At 44.6% G+C, this 26217-nt stretch overlaps 3 protein-coding genes across 4 annotated transcripts; 1 reads left to right on the forward strand and 2 right to left on the reverse strand.

Annotated features, from left to right (window-relative positions):
* Window positions 1–878: 878 nt before the first annotated feature.
* On the reverse strand, window positions 879–2420 carry IMP3 (IMP U3 small nucleolar ribonucleoprotein 3). Its single transcript, XM_065835989.2, has one exon. The coding sequence runs from the start codon at window positions 2360–2362 to the stop codon at window positions 1805–1807; it is 558 nt and encodes a 185-aa protein (XP_065692061.1). The 5' UTR covers window positions 2363–2420; the 3' UTR covers window positions 879–1804.
* On the forward strand, window positions 2240–12766 carry PLA2G7 (phospholipase A2 group VII). Of its 2 annotated transcripts, none has more exons than XM_065835335.2 (11): window positions 2240–2544; window positions 3295–3419; window positions 5305–5452; window positions 6031–6124; window positions 6628–6696; window positions 7174–7318; window positions 9324–9437; window positions 9713–9804; window positions 10207–10380; window positions 10951–11099; window positions 11445–12766. In XM_065835335.2, exons 1-11 carry the CDS (start codon window positions 2511–2513, stop codon window positions 11546–11548), a joined length of 1248 nt encoding a protein of 415 aa, XP_065691407.2. In that variant the 5' UTR covers window positions 2240–2510; the 3' UTR covers window positions 11549–12766. The 2 variants fall into 2 exon arrangements, with proteins under 2 accessions (XP_065691407.2, XP_065691406.2); XM_065835334.2 differs by lacking the exon at window positions 2240–2544 and adding an exon at window positions 2546–2680.
* Window positions 12767–13565: 799 nt separating this feature from the next.
* Window positions 13566–25746, reverse strand: TDRD6 (tudor domain containing 6). The gene is made up of 5 exons (XM_065835934.2): window positions 19045–25746; window positions 18038–18156; window positions 16891–16980; window positions 15556–15613; window positions 13566–14027 (listed from the first exon to the last, which is right to left on the reverse strand). The coding sequence occupies exons 1-5, from the start codon at window positions 25682–25684 to the stop codon at window positions 13975–13977; spliced, it is 6960 nt and encodes a 2319-aa protein (XP_065692006.2). The 5' UTR covers window positions 25685–25746; the 3' UTR covers window positions 13566–13974.
* Between the last annotated feature and the right edge of the window lie 471 nt (window positions 25747–26217).

The raw sequence follows: 26217 nt of genomic DNA on the forward strand, positions 1-26217 counted from the left end.
AGGTGGAGATTTCTGCTGTTCCTTCATGGGCTGGACAAACCAGGCACAGCACCAGTTTAGCATTTGAGTAGTAAAATGCCCTGCACAGGGCATGTCACTGTACTGCTATTTAAATTCCCCCAAAAGAGTAAAGCAAGCAAATGCAACATTGACCTGCACCTGACTTAGTCACCTTTTGAATTTCCCAAAGAAGGATGATGTTTTTCTGGATGAAAGCTGGAAAGGTGTTTAAGAAAAGCCACACTTCAAAGGTGAAATGTCTTTTCAATTTGTGTTTCTTACCATAAGCAAGGTGCATGCCCTGAGAAAAAGGTTTTTACAGTGCTACAGGTGATGTTTTACTGAAATAAATTCAAGCATAAACAGGAGTGGTTCATAGGATAAGCAAATGGTTTCCCTACCTCTTCTGTATAATTTTTTTTTGGTATGTATTATTGCTTTAAAAGTTAATGCTCTGCTTTAATACATTTGGCTCATGGGAGTGGTAGGAATTTTAATATTTAGTTTGCATTTCAAAAAACAGCTATAATATTTAATGACAGTTCTAGTCCTGATGTGATTACCCCGAAACACCTTTCAAATAAACACCTTTTCCATTCAGAAAAGCCACAGTAAAGCATCCAGAGCCAGGGTGGTGGCTGCAGCTGAACTCCAGCCCTTTGGACTTGGGACAGGCAGTCACAGCTCCACTCCTGAACTTCCTGCCAAATCCCTTCATAGTCCTGGGTTATGAAAAGAGAGCATTTCCAGCTAAAAAACATTAAAAAATTACATTTAAAAAATAAAAAAATTCTGCAAGATGACAAACAGGGCTTACTGGAATATTTTAAAATTAGAAGAAACGCTCGAAGGAATTACATCATCAAATACCACACACATTTCTTCAGCAACTTAAAACAACTGCTTTATTTTTGCTTTTCTGCTCTTCAAAGGAGAACAAAGATCCCAACAGCCCCAGAAGGCCTGAGGCTCCCCTCAGCTACCAATATTTGTTTGGCTTATGTGCTAAATGCAAAAAATTCCCTCCAGATTTGCAGTTATGGTCAGGACAGCTTTTGCTCCAACACCTCCCATCAGATCCTGCTCTCTAAATTATGGTTGTCAGCTGGAACCCCAGATGGCAAAGACACTGAACTCAAGAGTATCAAACTTCCCTTTACAAACTCACATGAAAATTAAGTTTGTTATATTTTTAATTCTATTTTTGGCTACATTTTTACAGCTCCAGAAAGGCAGTACTTGGCCTTCTCATTACTCCTGACCCCAAACAACCCCCTGCATTTCCCCCATATACATGTTCCTCCATATCAAGAGAAAACCCTTCTAGAAGCAGCTCCTCCAGTCACTGTGCACTGTGCTCATGGAATAACCATCAATCTTTCGTGGCAACCTCTCAAAAAAGCACCAGCAACGCTGCCAATCTCAGTCCTAAAAGAGCCGCTCAGCCAGGCTTAAAACCCGTCTAGCAGTTATTATTAGCAGCCAAGTATTGACACCCAACTGTGTCCACACAGAGACCTTTCGAAGTATGGATGTGAGTATGGAGGAGACGGGTTATCAGATGTTTTCTCGGAGTGATGGATGTGGAAGGGGTGTTTATTTATGCGGATGAACGGAGCCAGTAGCTGCAAAGGGGAGGTAGGAGCAGAGCAATACTTTAGTAGAAGTGTGTATGCTTCCTCCTCGCTCCCCTTCCTGGTGTGTTTCGGGGGGTTTAAATATCTGATGGTGGCACCACCGTGGTTATACCCCACGCATGTCCCAAGAGGCAAGAGCAGAGAATCAAGGGCGAGCCAGCGCACCCCTAGGCGGCCAGGTCAAAGTCATCACGCTCCTGGTTGTAGTCCAGAACCTTCTGCCGCAGGCGAGAAGCATCCACCCAGGTGATGAAGTCCTCCACGGCACGGGGGATGAGGAGAGCGGGGTCGGTCACCACCTCGGGCCCCACGCGGACGTGTCCCTGCTCCACGAAGGTGACAGCGTGCCGCAGGTTCTGCGCCATCCGCAGCTTCACCAGCAGGCAGGGCAGGCGGCGGCGGCAGAAGGCGGCGGCCGAGAGGCTCTCGCAGGCGGCCAGGGAGCGCCGGTCGTTCAGCAGCCCCAGCCCGTACAGCTTCTCCAGCAAGGCGGCGGAGCAGCGGGCGCGGAAGGCGGCGCTGGCCGGGCCCAGGTCGCGGAGCCGCTGGGCCAAGGCGCGGACGGCGCGGGCCAGCGCCTTGTACTGCACGTAGTCCTCCCGCCGGCCCAGCCGGTACCGCCGCAGCGCCTTCACCTCCGCCAAGTTCCCCGCCGACGCCTCCCAGTTCACCAGGTCCAGCCGCCGCAGCAGCTTCTGCTCGTGGTATTTCAGCTTCCGCACCATCTTGGCGACACACGCGGCTCCGCGCTACCGGCGGCAGAACGGCCCTTTCCGGGGAGGAGCGGCCGCGCTCCGCCCTCCGCTCTCCCCGCCGGGCAGACCCGCCCGGCCCCGGGGCTGCGGGGGGAGCGGACACACTGAGTTCCTTGGGATGGCTCCGGGTCGCTTCCACGAAAACGCGGCGGGTGAGCCCCAAGCCGGCTGGCGGAGCGAGGGGCAGGGGACGCGGCTCCCGGCGGCTGCCTAGGGCTGGGATGCAGCGGGTTCCCCCCGCGCTCTGCTCTCCCCCAGGGCCAGCCTGGCTCGGACGTGGCACCCCAGGTATGGGCTGGGGACGGTCAGACCTTCCCAACAACCTCTCCTGCACGGGCAGCCCTTCCTTTCCTCTCCAGGGATCCAATCCTCTTGAAAAAATGCGTTGTTTTTCTCTGTGACGTCCTTCGCCCCAGATGAGTAGGACGGCGTTGTTTACCGGGGAACCACAAAAGCTTCTTCCCTCTCTGCCCCGCGTCCGAGGAGGAGCAGCTCTAGGTCATAGCCAGGCAGGGAAGGAACTGCCTTCATGTCTGAAACTCTCTGCTTTTTCTTCCATCTTCATGCCCAAGAAGCACAACTGCTGCTGCTCTGCACCTCGACCTCCCGAGTGCCACCGCGCTGTCCCCAGCCAGGTGTTTCCGTCCTGCCTTTTGGTTTGGTGCACGGTGTTGTCTGACCCTCGGGACTAAAGACACTCTTCTCCAAGAATATTACCTAGTAGAGCCAGTCAGGCTGGCGACTTGGGATTTCAGCTTCTGATTCTCAAAAGGAGGTTCTCATCAGCTCAGCTTTGAATTTCCTACTCCTGGACCTTCGACACATGAAATATTTTTTCAGGGTAGGTGAACTGGTCACACAGGCCATGGCAGTCTTTTTATTTGCTCTATGTTTTTCCCCAGGTTTAGCAGCAAAAGCACCAATGGAAATGGGGAGCCGCAGCACTGGGAAGTTTTACAGGATTCCAGAAGGAAAGGGACCGCATTCGGTTGGATGTACGGACCTGATGACGGGAGATGCAGTTGAGGTAAAGCTCTTGGTTCTGCCTCCTTTGGATTTAAGCCACTATGTTAGTGAAACAACTCACTGTAGTTTAACAGATGGATCAAACAGAAGGTCTCATCTGTCTGTAGGGATGCTCCATGGCTGAGCTTTCTGTCCTCCCTGTCCCAATGTAGGATGTGTCCTGGGCACAGCTCAGGAAAAACACGTGTCTCCAGGAACTGGTTCAGTTTACCAGATAGAAGCCAGCTGCAATTCTTGCTCATGGCTACTGCCTTCCTTCTCCTAATATCTGTGTCTTCCTGACTCCCCTATGCAAGACACTGCAGAGAAGCTGTGTCTTCCTGAGACCCATGGGCTTCTTCCCATCCACCCCACCACTTTCAGCCTGGAGAAGAGAAGGCTCTGGGGAGAACATATTGTAGCTTTTAGTGCTTAAAAGGGACCTGTAAGAAAGATGGGGGCAGACTTTTTAGCAGGGCCTGCTGCAATAGGACAAGGGGTGATGGTTTGGAACTAAAGGAGTGGAGATTCAGGCCAGACGTAAGGAAGAAATTTGTTTACACTGAGGGTGGTGAAACACTGTCCCAGGTTGCCCAGAGAGGTGGTGGATGCCCCATCCCTGGAGACATCCCAGGCCAGGCTGGACGGGGCTCTGAGCAACCTGATCTGGGTGGAGATGTCCCTGCTTATGGCAGGGGTTGGACTGGATGAGCTTTGAAGGACCCTTCCAACCCAAACTACTCTATGATTCTATTCTGTGATTCCCTTCTGCTCTTGGGGAGACTCCGTATGTGACTGTAGCTGTTCTCATCACAAAGATGCCAACAGGATTTGGTGATGAGGGTACGTAGCTTTTCAGCTGCAGGATAAAGCATGAGATGTCTTCTCTGAATTTTATCTTTCTGAAAAAGAACAGGATGTCAGTTCTGCAAGCGGTTAGTACAGAGAGAAACCATGATAAGTAGATGGGTACGGTACATACCAGCCAGATAATGAGCACACTTATGAGTTTCTGTTTCAAATCCTCTTGCTTTTTAATTTTCCTGTGAGAATACAGCTGCATTTACACTGTGGTTTTACTCCTCGGACTGTCCAGGTGTAGTAGAATTTGTGATCAGTTTGTACTGGTTATTCATACGTTTTCCTTTACTGATTATTAGCACAAAGAAGCAATTAGTTTCCCTTTGCCATCAGCCTATGTGTTTTCCTTAGATTAGCAATCTGTATAGTTACAGTTTTCTCAAGCATAGATAATGAACCTCTTTCCAGTAAGCAGTTGGTCACCGGGGGAAAGTTCACTGGGACTACTCTGGGATAAAATTAATATCATTACCTGTATAAATGAAGGCTTGATGATTTCTTTCTCAACGGTTTTTGTGTCAAAGGTTAGGTTTGATGAGTAAGTAGAAACAAGCTTCATTAAACAAGCTCTTGTTGAAGGTGGTGTATGAAACTGATAAATTAGTGTTCAAGACACTGGACTCTATTCCAAAGCTCATGTTCTTTTTGGCCCTAGATATGACTTGTTAAAACAAAAGTGCAGTTGAAGCAAGACATGCAGAGATCAATAGACCAAAGAGGTAGTGAGTGATTATAACAATTAACTTGATTAAATGGAGCGGTCTGAATTAACCATAGGGTAACCTAGAGATGGTGATGTGTATCTCTACCTGGATGCCAACAGTCGTGCTACTTTAAATTCATTGCAGGGACACAAAAATAGTGGTATAGGATTGGTATCAAAGCCTTTATAGGATAATAATTTTCTTATGAGATTCTCTTAATTCTCTTTAGTTGTCATACTTGCATCTGAAGCCCTTGACATAGATATTTTTCTCTTCCTTTTTCTCTGCCATATATAAATAAATGTGAAACTTCCTTTTATCTTTTTTTTCCTCTAATCCCAGGGAAGCTTCTTGCGCCTGTACTATCCATGCCATGCCACAGATAATGAAGAAGCAGCGTGGATCCCAGATAGGGAATACTACCAGGGGCTTTCTGACTTCCTCAACATGTACCGAGTTGTCGGAGAAAGGCTTTTCCAGTACTACGTTGGTAAGCCAGGTTTTGGGTTTATTCCTTGACTGGTGCAAGGACGTGAGCTCTGTGTGTGGGTCGTTGCCTCGCTGCTCCGTGAGCACCCTGATATTGCTGCAGGACTGAACGTGAGCTCTCAGGCAAAATCGTGGTCCCTGGCTGCGATGAGTAGGAGTATTTTGGCAATTTGCTCTAGGAAAAGCTTGGATAAGCTGTAGGTGCAGCTTATCCAAGCTTTTCCTAGAGCAAATTGCCAAAATGTTGCCCTACGTGTTGGGATTTAAATCCCACAGGGATATTTGCAGGTAGATACTAAGCTCTGAACACCTACAAGATCTGGATGCCTGACTATTGCTGAAAATCTATTCTTTTATGATTTAAGAGATTTGTAGGATGTGGAAGGGAGGAGGAAAAGTAAAGTATTTTCAGAATCAGATCCATATTTGTCTTTTATATTTTAAGGATGAGATTTGGTACCTTATCTTCAGATGAACGCTCTGAAATCAGTGGTCACCAGATTCTTAGGCTCTGTCCTACAAGAATACACACTTTCTCTCATTCCAGTAATAATGACATATGTTTTGATTTTTATCTAGGTTCAGTGACCTGTCCTGCAAAATCAAATGCTGCTTTTAAGCCAGGAGAAAAATATCCACTCCTCGTTTTTTCCCATGGACTTGGAGCTTTTCGGTAATTCTGCAGTTTGTTGACGAACTATTTTCATCAACCATGGAGACAGCAATCTCCAAGGATGCTTCTGAACAGATTTTCAATACGGGGGTTGAGATCCATGTGGAGTTGAAACAGATCTGAAGAGCAGGCTGCTGTGTATCAGTGTGCCTCCACTGAAATCAACAGTAATAAAGGAAAGCAGGGTGGATGTATTTATTTGTGTTTTTCCCTTTGTATTTTAGGGGTGAAGGTATTCGCCCATCCATAAGCATATTGTGAAGATCAGCTAGTTGATTCTTTTTAAAAATCATTCGTGTTTTTCCTTCTGAATAGGCAGAAAAACAGTAACAAGGTTTTGTGAACAGGCTTTTGTGCTTAGCATACAGAAGCCTGCTCTGCTGGCTAGTAAATTCAAGCAGAAGAGATACTGAATGGGGGCGTATGTAGTGTGGTCAACATTTAAGTATAATTGATACAATTATATATGCACGTGTCTCACCAGAGTGTGGTTTTGATTGCAGGACGATCTATTCTGCAATTTGCATAGAGATGGCTTCTCAGGGCTTTATAGTGGCTGCCGTGGAGCACAGGTGTGTATACTGCACATTTTTGAGTTCTGATGGAAAGAAACTTTCTCACATCAAATAGAATGTTATTTATGCTGAAGAAGAACTTGTGATTTTATTTTTTTAAAGAAAAACATACACATCTTCTTCAACCCTGCCCAGGGCCCCTGTTTTTCTAGTTCAACTCTTAGCTAAGTAAAGGAGATTTGCTTAGAGAAGCCCTTGAATGAGAAGTCCCAGGGTGGATCTCATTCATCATTCTTCAGGCATGCTATTTTTCTTTCTCTTATTGTTAGAACCTGGAGAATATGAAGGAGGTGGGAATTTTGGTGGGGTTATTGCATTATTTAGAAGGTCTGTCTGCGCTCAGTTGCGATTGCAGCAGCACTGGTTGGGAGCTGGATCTCATGAGAGAAGTGAAATCTGAAACTTCTGCTGGCTTCATCTCAAACCTAACAAACAGAATACAACCCCAGAAAGAACCTTTTGTTGATATTACAGAGATGAATCTGCTTCAGCAACGTATTATTGTAAAAAAAAGTCAGTTTCCACACCAGAAGAGTCTACATCAAACATGGAGAAGGAGTGGATCTACTACAGGAAACTAAAATCTGGCGAGGAAGAGCGTTGTTGGCGCCACAAGCAGGTACCTGTCCTGGGTCTGTGCTCTGGGAGTGAGGCCGCAGTGGTGTGTTCAGGCACTTTCCCTTTGGCCATAACTCAGGGAATATATAAAAATGCAAGAAGTTATAGAATCATTGAATCACAAAATAGTTTGAGTTGGAAGGGACCTTCAAAGCTCATCCAGTCCAACCCCACTGTCCTGGGCAGGGACATCTTCAACTAGATCAGGTTGCTGAGAGCCCCATCCAGCCTGGCCTGGGATGTCTCCAGGGATGGGCATCCACCACCTCTCTGGGCAACCTGGGCCAGTGTTTCACCACCCTCAGTGTAAAAAATCTCTTCCTCATGTCCAGCCTGAATCTCTTTTAGTTTAAAACCATCACCCCTTGTCCTGTCACAGCAGGCCCTGCTAAAAAGTCTGTCCTATGTTCTTGAAGATGGGAAGGCCCACAACAGCTTTCTTCAGAACATAAACTACTTCCTCAACAAAGCTTTCTCATGAAATTGCACTGTTGAGCTTAAGTCATCTGTTTCTCCTTCAGTTCCACTTGACTTTCTGTTTCTTCTCTGTGTGAGCTTTTGCTGCCCAGCCCAGTCTTTTAAGTGGCACAGAGTTGAATTCCAATGTTTGTGTGGCCTTAGGCTTGCTTTAGCTTTTGTTTGCCATTGGGTGGCAAGATGAATCATGGCTGCTCTAAGGGGAATGTTTGCTTCATCATCTTCAACATACTTTAACATGGTTTATACCGATGTAAACAGTGCAGACTTCCTGTTCATAAGCAGCATCCATGCTAGTTGTGTTACGAATGTACTGATGAGCTCCTTTCTGCTCTCTGCTCCCATGTAGCAAGTGATAGGATGAGAGGAAATGGCCTCAAGTTGCACCAGGGAAGTTTAAATTGGATATTAGGAAACATTTCTTCACAGAAAGGGTTGTCAGGCATTGGAACAGGCTGCCCAGGGCAGTGGTGGAGTCACCATCCCTGAAGGTATTTAAAAGGCATTTAGATGAGGTTCCTGGGGACATGGTTTAGTGCCAATGTGATGTTAGTGGTTGGACTCTGTGATCTTGAGGGTCTCTTCCAACCAAAATGATTCTATGATTCCTCCAAGCATAGACTTGCCCTTTAAAATAAGGGACTGTTTTCTTCCAGCAAATGCAAACTCAGCCCAGAGGTGTTTGTTTATCTCCCTGGCCATGCAGACAGCAGTGCAAGTGTCATTTCCCGTGTGCGTACAACATCCCACTTACGAGTCTAAATACATCATGTCTGAGCTTGCAAATAACCCCCAGAAGCCGCTGCCTGCAAATTTCACTAGAAGTCACAAGATTGAGATTTATTTGAAATGCAGTGAGGCGCAGACCTCGCTGGCTGCCTACACACTGCGGTTCCCAAGGACGCCTCTGTTCTTTGGTTCTTTTTGAAGCTTTTTTTTACTGACATAGCAGAGTCAAAAACACTTCTTCTACTGAACTATGAAAACCTTCATTTGCAACAGCTTTACTCTATTTTTTTTTAAGATTGTGTATGTGTATAAAATGAGGTTGGCTTCTTGGCTGTTTCTTTTTTGGGGGTTTTCCAGTGTGATTCAGTTTCAAAACTATTGTGCAGATGAGGCAAGTGATGTAATGGCTTTTTCTCATCAAAACGAGCATGAGGAGGAGCAGTGAGTCAGCCCTCCTTGTGGCTGTATAACTTAAACCTTTGCACACCCCAACAACTCCTCCTCTGAGTAGTGACAGGATGAAGGAGCTGGAAGGTCTTTGGCGCACATTATAGGGGAAAATTCCTCCACATGCAGAGGATCTGCGCAAGAGCTTCAGCTCATTGCACCTCTAAAAGTCAGTTTTGTTGTTGGTCAGGCTTTGGTAGCGTTCCATTTTACAGTTCAGAATAGTCATTGATGTATCAGGCACTTAGAGGTAAAAAAAAATCACCCAAGTCTTGTGTCCAAAGGGCCATCAAACCTCACAGTTTTCTGATAATTCCTTCCACCACTCAGCCCCAACTTCTTTTTCTCCCCAGGTGCAGCAAAGAGTGCAGGAATGTACCAAAGTTCTCGATCTTATTCTTAAAATCAATTCAGGAGAGGAAGTAACAAATGTGCTAAATTCAAACTTTGACTGGAGTAGCCTAAAGGTGAGTGAAAGGCAGTGCTTGTGTTTTGTTAAATGCCTAATAATGTTTCTGGTTTCCCTCTTTGACTTCTAAACTGCTTCCTGTAAATTATTCTGAAGATCACACCATAGACCTGTGAACATAGTCTCAGCTCTTCTCAAGCTGGATAGATTGTCATGGAGGTGAAATGATGCTCTTTCTACTTCAATAGGATCTATTGCCTAAAACATTATTCCCTTAAAAAAAAGAAAAATTGGGAAAGAAAGTCTCTTACAGCACCTGGACTTTTTTGACAGGATTCTGTTGATACTAGCAGGATAGCTGTGATGGGACACTCTTTTGGCGGTGCTACAGTTATTGAGAGTCTCAGCAAAGAACCAAGATTCAGGTAAGTATGCAAAACGAGGCAAGAGATGTTTGACACTTGAGAGGTCTGGAGCAGGGGACCTTACCTAAGATCCCCCCATTACTAATTAGCTCTTCAGAAAAGGTTTGGGTTGGCATGTCTTGTTTTCTCAAGTCATGCTTCTATCAACTGTGGGGATGGGGTGGAATCTAATAGCTGTATCACATTATATCGTGATACTGCGTGATCCTGCAGAAGCTCCTGTGCCCAGCTTCACCTGGCACTGGAGACCAACAAATACAATAAATGATCAGTTCTCTTCCCCCAGAGCATTCAGTAGCAGAGAGAGTTTCTCTTTCCCATGACTCCTGCAAATCAAAGCATGCTGAGAACTTCCATACAAAGCTTTCTGCTTCTGTGACCATATCTGGTTGTTGTTGGCAGGTGTGGCATTTCCCTCGATCCATGGATGCTTCCAGTAGGTGATGACATTTACCAAAATAGTGTCCAGCAACCACTGCTTATTATCAACTCTGAAAAATTCCAGTGGGCCAGTAATATCTTGAAGATGAATAAGCTCATCTCCAATGACACGAACAAGAAAATGATCACTATCAAGTGAGTTGTCCAGAATCCATCGTTTCTGTGGTTGAAGATGAATCTTTACGCTTGTTGGAGCTCTTCAGTTACGTGGAACTGCAGAAAGACAGTCCAGGTTTTCACTGCATGTTTAAATTAGACAACAATAGAGCAGAGACAGGGTTCTCTCTCAAAGCAGCCAGTAACCCGAAGTCTGAGACACTCCAAGGTGTGTAATTCTGCCCCAGGGCACAAGTTTTGCTCTGGGCCTCATGCATCACCTGTGTCTGAACACCTTAAATATTGTTCTGGGTGGAGTGATGCCCTGACTAGAGCAGAGATAACTTGAAGTTTTGCCCAACCTACGCTTTATTGCCATTGCAAATACGATGACTTACAGTCACCATGTGCAAAACTTCCTCCCTTTTGTGGTTAGGGCAGAATTTGCTGCTAATTTTGTGTGCTCATGAGATTAAGCTGGTTTATCTTCTGTTAGAGAAGACAACATAAGATGTGTGACTGTCTTTGAAGAAATCTGTGTGATTTGTGGCATCTTTTAATCAGAAGACTGCACTCTTATAAACCTGTTGATCGTTGTTCTGTTTGCAGGGGGACAGTACATCAGAGCTTTCCTGACTTTACCTTTGTGAGTGGAGATATGATCGGAAGATTTTTCAAATTAAAAGGAGATATAGATCCAAATGAAGCTATTGATATAAGCAATCATGCTTCATTAGCCTTTCTGCAGAAACATCTGAGTAAGTACCTGTTTACATCAAAGTATGAATTAAATTAATACTTAATTCCTACAAAGATTTTAATATAACCATTCCATTTAGAATTAAAAAAACCTCAAAAGTAAGTTTAGGAAAAACAGTGAGACTCTTTTTCTACAGGTTTGTTACTTACTTTCATAATATAAGCAAATCTGAGGAGGAACATACCAGTTTTGTTCTAATACATCACTTGTCCTTCCTTAAAACGTCATCCCTCCCCTACTTTCCCAAGTTGATTTATCCATCATATAATTTTTCAGTGTAGCTTTGCAAAAAGCTGACTACTTAATTCATTACCACTTTGGTTTTCTTTCCCCCATTTTATAGGTCTTAATAAAGACTTCGATAAATGGGATTCTCTTGTGGATGGCATAGGACCCAATGTTATTCCTGGTACCAATATTGACTTACCTGCAACTGAACCTGAATAAGGAACACAAAGAAGTACTGAAAAATGCCATGGACACCAGGACACTAATACTGGCCAGATGTTGCTCAGACACGTGATAGTGTTGGCCACCTACACAGATTTTGGGGTGTGGAACAAGAACAAAAAATAAGGCATTAGCTTACATTGTAATGAAAATGTAGAGGGGTTTTAATTCAAATGAGTTAATGGGTGTCTCTGAAATACTGCAACAGGGTAACTTATGCATTATAGGCAGCTGGGGTAAATGTCTTGATGGCAATTTAAACATTCTGACTTTGCCTTAGAACCAAGTTTGCAGAGAGAGAGAGATTAAGCTTCAAGGAATTCAATTGAAGTTCTGCTTACCAAGCTTTAAGTCAGTTTGCATCAAGCAAGCCTTTGCAGCATAAGAAAAAAAATGTTAAACTTATTAGTTACTAGTGTTTCAGCTGTACTACAACAACAGCTGAGATTTGGAGGTTTTTGCTGCTTCTGATCAGAGAGGTGCCAGTTGAAGGTCTTCAAAACTGTCTTATTGCAGTAAGAGTCACAGGAAGTGGTTTAAAATAACAGCAGAGAAAGGTGCCTGTTCAGACACAGGCCTTCTCATATGAACTTAATCCACTCACCCTTTAGATCTGTGTTTATTGCTGTACTCAAAGGATGTTTCCATTCCAAAAGCTCCTGAAGTGGTCACTCTTGTTGTAGCAGCTCTAACTCTCCTTAGGCAAAGCTCCAGGCAGTGCCTCTCTCGTTAATCTATTACCACTGTCAGTCATACTGTTGTAGGTGAAATTACAGAAGAGATGTGTCACTTCTCCCACTCTCTTTAAAAAGGACAATGTAAGCATCGTTTCATCACCTGGAAGTCTTTCATGGTTGTAATACTCTCCAGACACTTGTCTTTGTCCAGGTACCAGCATTGTTGTTTGTATCTGTCAGCAGAAGCAGTTGACTATGAGGTTGGCTAAAGAGGGCTCTGATTTTTAGAACTAAACTCTCTGAAGGTACCACATGGAAAAGTGACTTCTAAAGGAATAAGCCTTGCAAAAAGCAGGACTATTAACTGTAGCCTATTCATTTCAAAATCAGGTTACAAACAAAGCAACTGGAACGAGCAGAACAAGCTAAGCAGTTAACAGTGTAATTAAATGTTTATGTAATCTGTGATCTTAACATGAGATTGCAACAACATCTAAGACTTGTTTTTCACAATTTAATTAAATTCTCTCCAGCCTACTATCATGTATTATCTCTGTAAAGAGAATCAACATGCAAGTGTGTCTGTTAGTGAGCAAACACTAACACTGGGGATCTACAGTGATATTCAGCCAGACTATTACTTTGTCAGAGAAAAGTGGGTTCCTACAACTTTATAGCAGCATGAAAAACCCATAGCACCTGAAAAACCACCTGTGCTATACAGGAACACAGAACAGGACTGGAAAGCAGAAACCCCTTTTCAACACAAAGTGGAGAATAAAAGGTGAGGTAAGCTGCACCTGTTTTAAGTCCTTACTCCTCCGGACACAGGCAGCAGCAAAACCATTCTGCTGGGCCCAATTTATACTAATAGGAAAAGTTTCATTTTTATTAGTGCAGTTAAGCTGTATCATAAATATGAGTTCTGTTTTGTACATGACTGTGATGTTTAAAGCATTCACCACAGTTCACTGTGCTCTGAAGTCATTTGGCATTAAAACAGAACCAGTAACAGCAGAATGTGGTTGGTTACACCTAACTGCAGTGGTACACTTGATGCTCGGTATGCACACATTTGGGCCTATGCATAGGGAAAGAACACAAGCCATTAACAAAACACTGATCAGTATATGCCAGCCAAAGCTTTATTCCAGCTTCTTCCATTGCTTTATAACAGCACCAAATGCAAGACTTCAACCCAAAACAGCTGTGTTCCCCTACAGCAGAAAAAACAAGACCACCCAACCTTCTCCCCACCCCCCAAAAAAAGATACCTCAACTTCTCTTAGGAAAACAAATGAACAAAAAAAAACCCCAAAACAAACACCCCCCCCCCAACCCACTCAACAATGGAACTTTTCAGAAAGCAAACATCAGAAAGCAGCATTTGTGCACCACAGTAGCCTATACAGCAAACCACAAGAAACCTTTGTTCAAGAATCGCCCACCAACAGCTAGATACAAGTCAGTGCACACACACATGCAGTAAGGAAAGCCAGGTGAGGCAAATTCTTATTTAAGTAAAGAAAGTGCAGCTATAGGAAGCCAAGTTGACAGTAACAGTCTACCAACAAGTACTAGTGGTAGACTTAAAATATGAGAGGGAGGTATGACAGTGACAGGCATTTGTACAGTTCAGTAGAAAAAGAACACAATGCTTTGCTTTGTATTCTTGTTCCATGAAAACGTGTACCCGGGTATTCGTTCAGCTTCACATGGTGAACAAGTCACTTGGTTTCATGAATGTCAGAGGTCACGAGGATCTTCAGTGAAATCTGAACTGCAGCCAGTTTGCTTTTCTACAGGGAATAAAAACAAATCAGACCCATCAAGATGTTTCTATAAACATGTATAAATACATTAATATCTCAAGTCATAGCTTTACAAGGCTTCAGACTAAGTGTCATCAAGCATTGGACCACAATGAAAGACTATACTTAGACTAAGTTATCATACAAGGATAAGAGAGTTGAAACAACGGAACTGCCCAAGAAAATTAAGCAAGCAGTGCTCCCAGATTTCAGTTATGAGTTCAAGACACTCCATCCCTGCAGGAGTTTGGGCATCCTGTGGATCAGGTACCTTCTACTCAAACTGCCTTTCCACAAAGTGTCTTAAATGTGCAGCAATATCAAGCTCTGTGCCACATGGCTGCATGAACCAAACTCACCCTTCCTGCCTGTTGGATACACTAACATCATGCAAAGTGTTCAAGAACACAGACAGTGAGCAAATTTGGACAATAATTAGCAACCAAAGGTCGGGGGGAAGGGATAAAATTATGTGGTAAAATCTGTAAAAGTATTATCAAAACCAGCAACATCAAGATGAATAATGCTGCATTTGAGTGATGATTTGTAGATTTACCAGTTTAACATTTTAACAGAGTTCTTTTAACTACTTTTTTGCCCAACAGGTAATTAGATCTCAGTTGTAGGCTTTATTATTTGTTATCTATAAACCAGTCAGCTTTCAGTACAGTTGTGCTGAAATACAATTCCCAATTCAATCACTGAAAACACAAATGCTGTCTCTGCTTAAGCTTACTTCAGTCTCCATCAGGCAACCACTGGTCAAACACAGGAACAAGTTGCCCAGAGCAGTTCTGGAGTCTCCATCCTTGGACAGATTCCAGACCCACAAAGAAGGTCTGAAGCCACCTGATCTAATTGACCCTACTTTAAGCATCTCCGAAGGTCCCTTTCAACCACAACTGCTCTATGATTCCATAGATAACAGAAATAATATAGTCAGAAAGAACCTCTACTATTTTCTTTGATACACAGAACAGGTGTTTGCCAGTAACACCGGCAAAACACACAATTTTTAATTAACAAGCACATGCACAATTCACAAGCTATCCCTACAACAATTAAGATGGTATTATTATAGGTTTAGATTCATAGAATCAGATTATAGGATTTGGGCACTCAAATCCCAGCCTCCAGTGCATAGTAGAGTCTGCCCAGCAGTTTCTCACCTTGTGATCAAGAGTAACAAGCTAGTGGTCGATGCTGAAAACCCTACCCAAAAATCTATAACTTAGGTGTACCCCCACAGCTTGTCCATGAGGCTCAACCCACTTGAAATATATTTAGTATTTATTTGATCTAAATCAAGACATAGTAGCTTTCATTGCATGTATTTGCCATTGAACTGACAGCACATAAGCTAATGCTGCTAAGAAAATTACAACAGTATTAAATACATACACAAAAAGAAAGTGTGTTTCAGCTCTGTCCTCTAAAATAAGAGATTTTCTAGAAAATTAGAAAGCATCCAAACACTGAGTACACAACCTCTTTGGGAGGTTTAAGGTAGTCTTACCTTGGAGCAAGGACTCCTCTGGTGAAAACTGCGAGTTCTCTGTTGCAGGGGTTATTGCCTAAACAGAAGGACATTCTGTTAGGAAGCTGGCACTACTGCCAAGATAGGTTTCCATCCAGGTGCTTCCTTTAACACTACACCAACTCTTTACACCAGCACTGCTGGACTCTGATTTCCCACTGTATGTCCCCCTTGTAACTCACTACAGAAGTCTTCTGCCCACTTTTTGCTTTGATGTAAAAACTGCATGTGAAGAATAAACTGAAAATTCATTCTGTTCCCATCAGTAGCATGGCTGGTGACCCCAGTTTTGGGTCATTTTTTCATTTGGTGGTACTTCATGAAGAACACTGGTAAAAAACATACTATCATTTCCTAATTACTTTGTAACAGAAGTATTTTTCATTATTTAACAGTTACATGCTCCACTAGCATGATCTGTCAAAAGCCACATATCAGCATTGTTCTACAGTTTTTTATTAATAGTACTCTTCCAGTAATGTTTCTTACTTCAAGCTGTTTTCATTCATCTATTCCCAGACTGAATTCACAGTCCTAAGGCCAAATGGCTGACAGTTTATATAAATCTATGTAAAACAGTTGACATAAACTGTACCAGTTATATAACAGATTTATACAGAATTCTATAGTCTCCATAGAGATCTATTAGAGAAGGAAGGACAATATGATGCCTTAAAGAAAAATAACTGTGCTTCACAGAATCACAGAATGTCAGGCATTGGAAGGGACCTCAAAAGCTCATCCAGTGCAATCCCCCTGCCGGAGCAGGAACACCCAGATGAGGTTACACAGGAAGGTGTCCAGGCGGGTTTGAATGTCTGCAGAGTAGGAGACTCCACAACCACTCTGGGCAGCCTGGTCCCGTGTCTGTCACCCTCACTGAGAAGAAGTTTCTTCTCAAATTTAAGTGGAACCTCTTGTGTTCCAGTTTGAACCCACTACCCCTTGTCCTATCATTGGTTGTCACCAAGAAGAGCCTGGCTCCATCCTCCTGACACTCACCTTTCATATATCTGTAAACATTAATGAGGTCACCCCTCAGTCTCCTCTTCTCCAAGCTAAAGAGGCCCAGCTCCCTCAGCCTTTCCTCACATGGGAGATGCTCCACTCCCTTAATCATCTTTGTTGCCCTGCGCCGGACTCTCTCCAGCAGTTCCCTGTCCTTCTGGAACTGAGAGGCTTCTAGTGGTTGGCATCAATGCACAAATTTAGATTAATGCTACTTTGCCTTCCTGTTCTCATGGTGACAGAAGAAGAATCACAATTTAAAAAAATCGTTATTGTTCTACCCAGTCTGCTTCCACACCATCGTACCTCAGATGATCTGCAAGCCCAGTCAGGAATACCGTTCCAGACATTCTCAGGATCCACAATCTCCTCATTGCCACTGGAGAGATTTAAGACCTGTACAGACAGAGCCAAATGGTGTCTCACACAGCAGTGGATCCTGAAAATACACTCAGCAAATGAGGCATAGTAGTAGGAAAATACAGCTGAGGACTCTACCTTTGAGAGGGCTTTCAGCCTGGATCTTTTAAGGCAGAGCAAGTCAGCCTCTAATAGAGCTGAATATCGCTACTGAATCTGCTCAAGGCTCTTGGAGGCTTCTAACCCACAAGTGGCAAGAGAGGAAGGCTGGCAAACACCTACTAAATCAGAACCAGCAGTAAACTGATGAATAGGGACATCACTACATACCTGACACTGACACTTATCTGAACACAGCTGAGCTTGGCTTCAGATACCTAAAGGAATTTACTAGCAAAAAGGCTGTCTTCCATGATCTCAGGCATTCAATCTTTCCAATAGTTACTGTTATGAAATGATCATTTGGATTTGCAACTTTAAATTACAACTTAAAGGTATGTGTACATACACACACCCTCTCTGAGCTGGAGGAACTCATTTATCCTGTAGCTTAAACAGCAGTTGAACAAGGCAGCCCATTAGTTTATTATCTACTGTTAAAGTTCACTCCCACCAACCACTAATACACCACACATTTCACTGAAGTAGGAATAGTTATGTGTTCACTATTAATTACAGTAAAATTTAAGTTTCTTCCCAAGTTTCTACTGTTCTAGCACTCATTCCTCAGAACATCAGTAAAATAACACCAGATTTCCTAAGCATTTAATGGTAACACGGCTCCACAGCAGAACAGCAATTTGCAAGCTGGAGAGAACCACACAAAAGGATGTGTCTCAAATTGGAGCCAGATCCTTCAGTCTTCCCAGTCAATGCAGGGAAATAAAATGTGAAGAGAATATCAAGTGTTGACATACAGCATCTACATTTGAAACACTGCTTTTTCTATATATTCTGTAAGTCTAGAATCAGCCTTTGCAATATAAAGTCTTAAATTGTGTAACAGACTTCTGTAAAATATTCAAAGTTTGGAGGAAGACCAAAGAAGGACCAGATCTTAAGAATTCCAAAAGAGTTTTCAAACTATACTTACCCTGGTACCTTTATCGGATACCTCCAAAATGCGAGCCTCGCACCATTTTAGAGAGGTCCACACCACGCATTTGGAGCCAACAGCAAAGCCCTTCAGATTACAAGTATAGTCATTGTGTCCTACAAAAATGACATAAATGAGGGAGAAATTAAAAAAATACACACACAAAAATAGCCCTTCCAAAAAACTCCTCATGCCTCACAACCCTGCTCCCATACTCACCTGCCCCCCTCTAAACTACTTAATAAATATTTGAAAGTTAAAAATTTGGTGTCATGAACATTCACAGAATCACAGAATGTCAGGGATTGGAAGGGACCTCAAAAGCTCATCCAGTCCAACCTCCCTGTCGGAGCAGGAACACCCAGATGAGGTTACACAGGAAGGTGTCCAGGCGGGTTTGAATGTCTGCAGAGAAGGAGACTCCACAACCTCCCTGGGCAGCCTGGTCCAGTATTCTTGAAAAATGCATTTCACTTTCAGATAATAGATTTCCAATCATAAAATCCTTAGCCTCTCAAGATAAGATTAGTCGCTGTTAGACTGTCATATCATTCATGAGATACTACCCTTAGTCTGATGCCTTTAACCCAAAATACACTGATGTTAACACTAATATATTAACAGAATAGAATCATAGAATCATAGAATCATAGAATCATAGAATCATAGAATCACAGAATCACAGAATCACAGAATCACAGAATCACAGAATCACAGAATCACAGAATCACAGAATCACAGAATCACAGAATCACAGAATCACAGAATCACAGAATCACAGAATCACAGAATCACAGAATCACAGAATCACAGAATCACAGAATCACAGAATCACAGAATCACAGAATCACAGAATCACAGAATCACAGAATCACAGAATCACAGAATGCTAGGGATTGGAAGGGACTAGGGAATAAAAATCTGTTTTCTACAAGAAAGCTATTCTCATGTTTGAATGTGCACAATATTTTGATTATTTAACTCCTTAAAATCAGACACTTTACCTGCACTGCAGTCAGCCAAGTTCTCATTTTGCTTTTTTTCTACTTCTTCATCCCCAGCCTTACAGTCTAAAGACCGCACATGTGTATTTCCACATTCTTTAAGTGAGTCAGTCAAGTCTTGTTTCATCCATTCTTCCACATAACAGTCATCTTTCTTCTGCCACTCCTTACGTTTCTCAACTATGCAGTCATATGATTTTCCAGTGCAAACAGGCCTCTGATTCGTTAAGTCTTTTGTAAGAAATGAAAACTGACTTCCGCTATTTGCAGAACTTTGTAGTGCAGCCTGTTCCAACCCTAACGAGTCGTCCTCCCCGTCTTCCCGAGTCGGCTGCACATGGGGCAGCACCAGTTCCAGAAGCTGCCCAATTTCAGCACCCAGCATTGATAGCATGTCATGGGTCTTCAGGTCCAGCTGTTGCTCAGGTCTACCGCTAGATGTAGACAGTGTTAAGGGAGAAGGCTCTACTTCCATCCAATCTTCCTCTATAGCTTCTGGTTTAGGAACTCCAGACAAATTAAATTCCAATTGCTTTGCCTTCTCTCCCAAAAGAAGCTGAACATCAGATGGAATCGGCTCTACTGTCTTCTCTCCATCACTACCTGAAAGCACTAAGTGCTCACTCTCATTAAGGGATGGTAAGATTTGAAGAAATTTCAGAGCTGCCAAGTCTCCCATCTCCTCGCTCACAACTGGCAGCTCAAACGATTCCTGTTCCAATACCTTCTCTCTTGCTCCACTGCCCGAAGCTGTCTGCATTTCAAGTGACTCTGTTTGCAGAGCTTCCTTCCTTTCTTCCCCAAAGGAGGAGTGCACTCCAAAGGCCTCTAGCTCCAGTATGAGCTCATTTAGATCATCATATGAAGGCTGTACTTGTAATTGGTCCAGTTCTACTAAGCTGCCCATTTCATCGTTCGAAGACGACTGTTCCTGGAGCACTGGCAATCTTTGCGGTGGTTCATTTCCCAGGAAAAGGCTGGCTGATGAAGCACTGCCTGCCAGTTGTGCTTTCAGCTCAGCATCCTCTTTAAATGCTACTTCAGATAGTTCTTGTTCTGCAGCTTTAATTTCACTCCCAAAAACATGAAGCCTGCAGCTTCTCGTTGGTTCTAGTAACACATTATTTTCACTCTCTCCTTCAGACAGGGGTGTCTCCTTATCAAAGCTGTTTTGACGCTCAGCTGTTTCACATCCATCATCAGCCTTCCCAGGCATACACTCAACAGCTTCCACCAACACATTTGCTTCTACAATATTTGAACACTCAGAAGTTACACCCAGGAAAAGTCCAGAACAAAGTCTAGCACTTTCTTCTTGAGCTAATCCACAAACAGCAGTAGCTTCTCTTTCCAGACAAAGACCCATATCATTGTTTGAACATCTGTTTTCCTGTAATGGGCTCACAACATTTGAGAAAGCCTTGTCACCAGTTCCTTCATTACCCTTCCAAAACAACTTCATCTCTTCATTAATGCTCTTCCCAGTAGCTTCCAGCTTGACAACAGACAGAGGGACTTCAGCAGCTTTATCTTCCCGAGTTTCTATAACTTCGGCTTCCAATAAGAGGTTTTTTGTCAGATCATAAAACTTCTCTTTTGCTTCACTAAGCCATGAGCCCTCTGAGGATCTGAAGCCTGACAGACAGCAAGCAAATGCTTGATTTGGTACTTCGAGCAATTCACATGGGATTTGTCTGATGAGCTCCAAGCTTACAGCTTCCTCGCTTCCGTAATCCACATGTAGAACAACTGCGTTGTCACCTTTTATGCTGCTGACTTTAGCTCTGCGGAACTTTCCGTCCTGACTGCTTTTTGCTAGACAAATATCACCACTTCTAATATGAGATTCGCAATAGTTCAAGAAGTGTAGTCCAAGGTTTTCAGCTTCCTCTATTTTTTGCTTTATGTAGTTCATATCTTCTGCATCAGCACTGCAACTCCAAAAATATTCTGGACTATTTACCAGTGTGACATAAATTTTTACAGTCTGACCTGCCTCTGGGAACTTCCAGATAAATGATTTACAATCACTCACACTGGGAATTTCATTTTGTGTCTGAGGAGGCAAAGGCTCACACACAGTTACCATGTCACTGTTTTCTCTATCAAGTACTTCTGCTGAACAAGATCTTCCCCTACTTGAAAGGCTTTCATCAGCTAAATCCACTGTTATCACACCTTGATTATCACTGAGAATAACCTCCCATTTATCCTCAAATTTCTCTACAAATTCACACGTCAGCAGAACGTCCCTTGTTCTCTTGATGAAGCAAAGAACTGCTTTCTCTGCCCAGTCCATATTGGTTTTGCATTTAAGTCCGCTTAGGAAGCAGTGAATGCTTATTGCTGGGACAGACAACAAGTCTTCGGGGAGTCTCTGTGCTTGATCGACATTGATTACTGAAGTGTTACCATAATCAATATATTGTATACTTATCAAATTGTCAGAAGTCTTCTCTTTTACTACAGCTCGATACCACAGGCTGTCTTCTGAATAAACAGCACTGATTAAGTCTCCTGCTTGGAAAGGTTGTCCACAAGGGTTCTCTGCTTGTGTCCTATTGTTTAAGTTTCCCAAAATGCTGTTAAGCTGAGCCTCATCACTTTCTAGTTGAACATAAAAATCCAACGGATCATTTACATGAGACACATACACTAACACTTTAAGAGCTGGCACTACCTTCTGTTGCAGTACATCAGGTGTTACACACCTGCCTTCAGCATCAGATTTAATATCTAACTGTGTATCCATCTGGACAGAGAAAAGAGGTTCTTCCTCTGCTTTATTTAACAAAAAATCTTCCTTCTTACTGCTAAACTTTTCACCAGATTCCAGTAATCCAGCTGCCAGATCTCCCTCTATAGCAGGCTGGAAAAGGTTTACATTATCTTTGAACTGTCTTTTGCTACTCTCCCTTCCTTCCTGGGCTTCAAATCTGCTTTTGTTTCTTTCAAGAGCCCTACCTGCATTTAAACGGGACTCTGAAGCCTCCTTCCTCTCAATTGCATCTGTGTTTCTGGAACACAAAGTTTCATCTTCTAAGTGCATACAGGGTTCCGTATTGTTTGTTAAGCTTAACTGCTCCTTCAGTTTCGCATTAATTTGAGTATTACCATCAAACAACTCAATCAGCAGTTTACCATCAGATTCCTTTGCTACTACTATTGCTTTTAATTGCCTTTCCAGGACAGCTTGCTTAAACCATGGCGTAGCTGTTTTGGGAACATTAGATATATCGGATAAGGAACACTTTATGGCCTGCATTGGCAAAAGCAGGATATCATAAGCATCACCGGGTAAAGGAAGCAGATCATCCCTCTCTATTGTCTCTGTGTTCCCGAAATCCACAAAGAAGACCTCCGTATGAGGTTCTGTTTTCACAATTACTCCCCTGTACCAGTTATTGTCAGTATACTTTGCTAGACACAAGCTCTCGGACTTTTGCGAGCTTTCTAAGCTGCTCATTGTTTCACTTAGGCGACTGATATTATCAGTAAGCTGTGCTAAGGCATCTGCACATCTTTCAAGTTGGCAGTAAAATGTCCACGGATCACTGACATGTGTAATATAAACATCTTCCTCACTCCCAATTTTGATACCATGCATGGAATAGTAATAAGAATGAAGCTGGAGCAAAGGTACCAGAGGCATTTGAGGAGATAAAGGCCTGGCCACACCTCTCTCAGTCAGAAACTGGCAAGCACTCTGAAAAGGTGTCATTAAATCTACAATGTTAAATAGCTCCTTATTGTTTATGGAAGCCAAGGCAAATATTGTACATTTCAGTTCAAACTGAGATGATGAATTATCAACAAACTCCTGAAAAGCCTGAATTGCTTCTGTATCCCAAGCAAAAGCATCCTGCCCATTCGGCTGGATTAAGTTGTAAAGGCTGCACCTGAAAGCCTGAGCCTCTAACCTCAGAAAGCGTTCATTAGTTGAGCGGAGTTTTGTTAATGAGACCAGCTCTCTGTTGCCATAGTCAACATAAATGACTTCTACTTTTTCTGCAGAAGAAACTTCACTAATAATTAAAGCCCTGTACCATTTTTCATCCTCTGAGTACTGAGCTAAACATACAGAACTTGGCCAAGCATGCGGAGGAGATGAATTTTTACAATACTCCTGAATTTCAGCCATTAAGACCTTAAGGTCATGGCAATTTCTACTTAACTGACACCAGAAATAACTAGGGTTTTCAACACAGGACACAACTACATTAACTGTACTTCCTACTTCCAACTGACCTCCGTAAGAGAAACTTGGCCTCATTTCCACATAATTCTGTTTCAAAGGTACAGGCAGATTTTCCTCACCCTCATATTCACGAGCAGGAAGACATTCACTACTTTTTGAATTCTGAATGGCTACAAAGGGGTTCTCTCTGACCACCACAGCTACGTCAGGATTAAGTGCTCTATCACTTCTATTCAGATCAGCTTCTTTTCTGAGCCTCTTCTCTGTATTTATTTGGTTTTCGCCCCTAGCACATGCTGGGGAAGAGGCCTTGCTCACAGCCTTACCAAATGATTTTGGGGGAGTCTCAGGTATTTCACACCTCTGGTACTCAGCATACCCTCCCTGCACCATGAGTTCACTTACACTTTTCTCTCCTAATTGGGACTCGCCAAAAATTTCAACCATATGCTTGTCACGCTGCACGCTCAAAAAATGAACTTTTAGTCCCTTGTTCAGCACAATCTCTCTGAAGGCAGACACTGATGATTCACCCCAGCTCCCTCTCAGAGGAGAAACACCTGCCAAACAACACTTGAGAGCTAAAGCAGGTAGTTCTCTGAACCGAGGGAGCAGCTCCTTTACCGCACACCGATCTACAGTTTCCATGCTGCCTCTGTCCACCAGGTGTATTTCTACTCCATTGTCCAGCACCTTGGTGATCACCGCTCGATCAAAACCACCCTCTTTCCTACAGGCACAACAAAGGGATCCAGGCTGTAGGTCCAACCCAGCACCATCCAGCTTCGATGCATGGGAGTAAAAATTCCACATGCTCTGCCGCAGCTGCCTGAAGAGCTGGCGATGCTCATGGAGCTGCAGCCAGAACTCAGATGGGTCTTGGAGATGGGAGACCTGCACATCATGGAACACACCCAACTTCAGACGCACGCCAGGTACAGAGGCCAAATCTCCATGCGTTATAGAGATGTGAGGTGCTCCTGGTGGCAGCTTCAGTACTTCAGCTGTGGGTTCTTCTGCTTCTAGCTGCTCCCAGGCCTCAGTCTGGCTGACCTGTGTACAGCTTCTGACCAGGCAGCAAGCCTGCACCCCAAAAAGATGGTTCAAGTTGATGCCATTTTCCCCATAGAGGCTCACAGAATAGAGATGCTCAAAGGAGTTAAAAGCTTTGATGTGAGCGCTCACTCCTTTGCCTAGTACCAGCGCTTTCAGTTCATTAATCTGCAATGGAGACCAGCCACAACCCCCGTCTGAGACACCCTGAAGAGCACACGGGTAAGTCACCACAGGCATACGGAAACACTCAACAGGCAAATGGCGCAGGTTAGCTCTGGTCACAGTCTCCTTCCTGCCATAGTCCACAAAAATCACCAGAGCCACTTGCTGGTCCTGCTCCCCAGCAATAAGCTCTAGCAGGAGCGCACGGTACCACCGGCCATCAATGTCACGGGCAGCACAGGGTGAGCCCACTTTTGGCAAAAACTCCTGCTCCCACTGCTCATACATGTGGCACATGGTATCAGAAAGACAACGGATCTCCTGAGACAGGCACTGCAACTGGCAGTAGATGTGGTGTGGATCAGAGACATGGGTCACTAGGACAGGCTCCGTCACACCCAGCTGAAGCTGTGGGTAGAAGTAATCCAAAGCAGGTGACACAGGCTGGTACAAAATACGGCGAAGCTGTGGCACTGCAGAAGATACAAGGGAACACGCTGGAGGCTGCAGCCTGAGCTGGTTCCTTAAGTAGTCAAAAGTCAGACAGCACTTAAGCACCTGGCAAAACCAACTGCGAGTGACCTGCCTGGCCAGTCCCAGGTGCTGCATCTGGACCACAAGTTGGGGCAGCTCAAGCATGATGAGCTGCGGGGTCATCACCTCCTGCACCAGGCCTGACACCTCTTTGCCATGCAAGTGGCTGAGGAACTCCATAGCTTCCACTGTCCAGGTAGAGACCGGTGCATCCCCGCAGGCTGCCACCCTGGGCCCTCCGGAGGGCATGACATCAGCCACAATACAGCCCAGCACCTCAGGGGGCAGAAGGAAAAGCTCCTTGCAGCCCCGCGCCAGGTAACAGGCAGACGTGACCATGGTGCAGCCCTCGTCAAGCAGAAACACGCGATAGTCCTGGCCGCGACGGCTCACCACACAGCAGCGGTACCACACCCCAACCACCTCCACGAGTGCCAGGTCTCCTGGGCATAGCTCAACCTCATCACCTGCCAGCCTGGCAGGGCCCGGGGCAGCCGTCATGCGTGGCCCCACCGCCACCTGGACCTCACACCTGAGGCGGGTGTAGTCAGCACTGCGCTCGCCCCACAGCCCCCACAGCCGTACCACGGGCACCTCGGGGCGCAGGCCCACGGCACAGACCCGCAGGGTCATAGTGGTGCCGGGGGTGGGCAGCCCCGGCCCGGAGCCCATTGCTGGCCCAGAGTTCATCCCGCCACGTTCGCTGCCGGTACGAAGCCAAATGGCCGCCAAACCCCGGCCTTATGGGCCACGCGCCGCCCACGTGACCCGCGGGGAACCGTTATGCGGCTTGCCTGAGTGGTCGAGTCCATTCTGATCGCGGAAAGGGGGGGGAAGGGAAAGAGGAGTGGCGGAGTGAACTAATATATCGCGCAGTTCCTGCGAAACTGAGGCTCCTCGTAGGCGCTACAAAGAAGGGGGTTATCACTGGAGCCGCAGGGATCAGCCCGGAGCCTGTTGGAGCTGTCCTCGCCCAAAGTGGAGCGCTCCACGCCGGCTGTGTGGCAGCGGACCGGCCGGGGGGCGGGGTATGGGGAGAACCCTCCCAACTCTCTAGGCCTCCATTGGCCAGAGCGGGCGCTCGGGGCGGGGCGTGAGTGGCGTCTATTGGCCAGCGCCGGGCAGCAGTGTGAGGGCGGGGCCGGGAGGGTGCGAGGCCGCTGACAGCAGCGATCGGGTAAACTGCGGGAGCAGCGCCGCCCGACGGTTCTGCTGGCTCTGGT

This window comes from Patagioenas fasciata, chromosome 3 (assembly GCF_037038585.1).
Source record: "Patagioenas fasciata isolate bPatFas1 chromosome 3, bPatFas1.hap1, whole genome shotgun sequence".
Lineage (NCBI taxonomy): Eukaryota > Metazoa > Chordata > Aves > Columbiformes > Columbidae > Patagioenas > Patagioenas fasciata.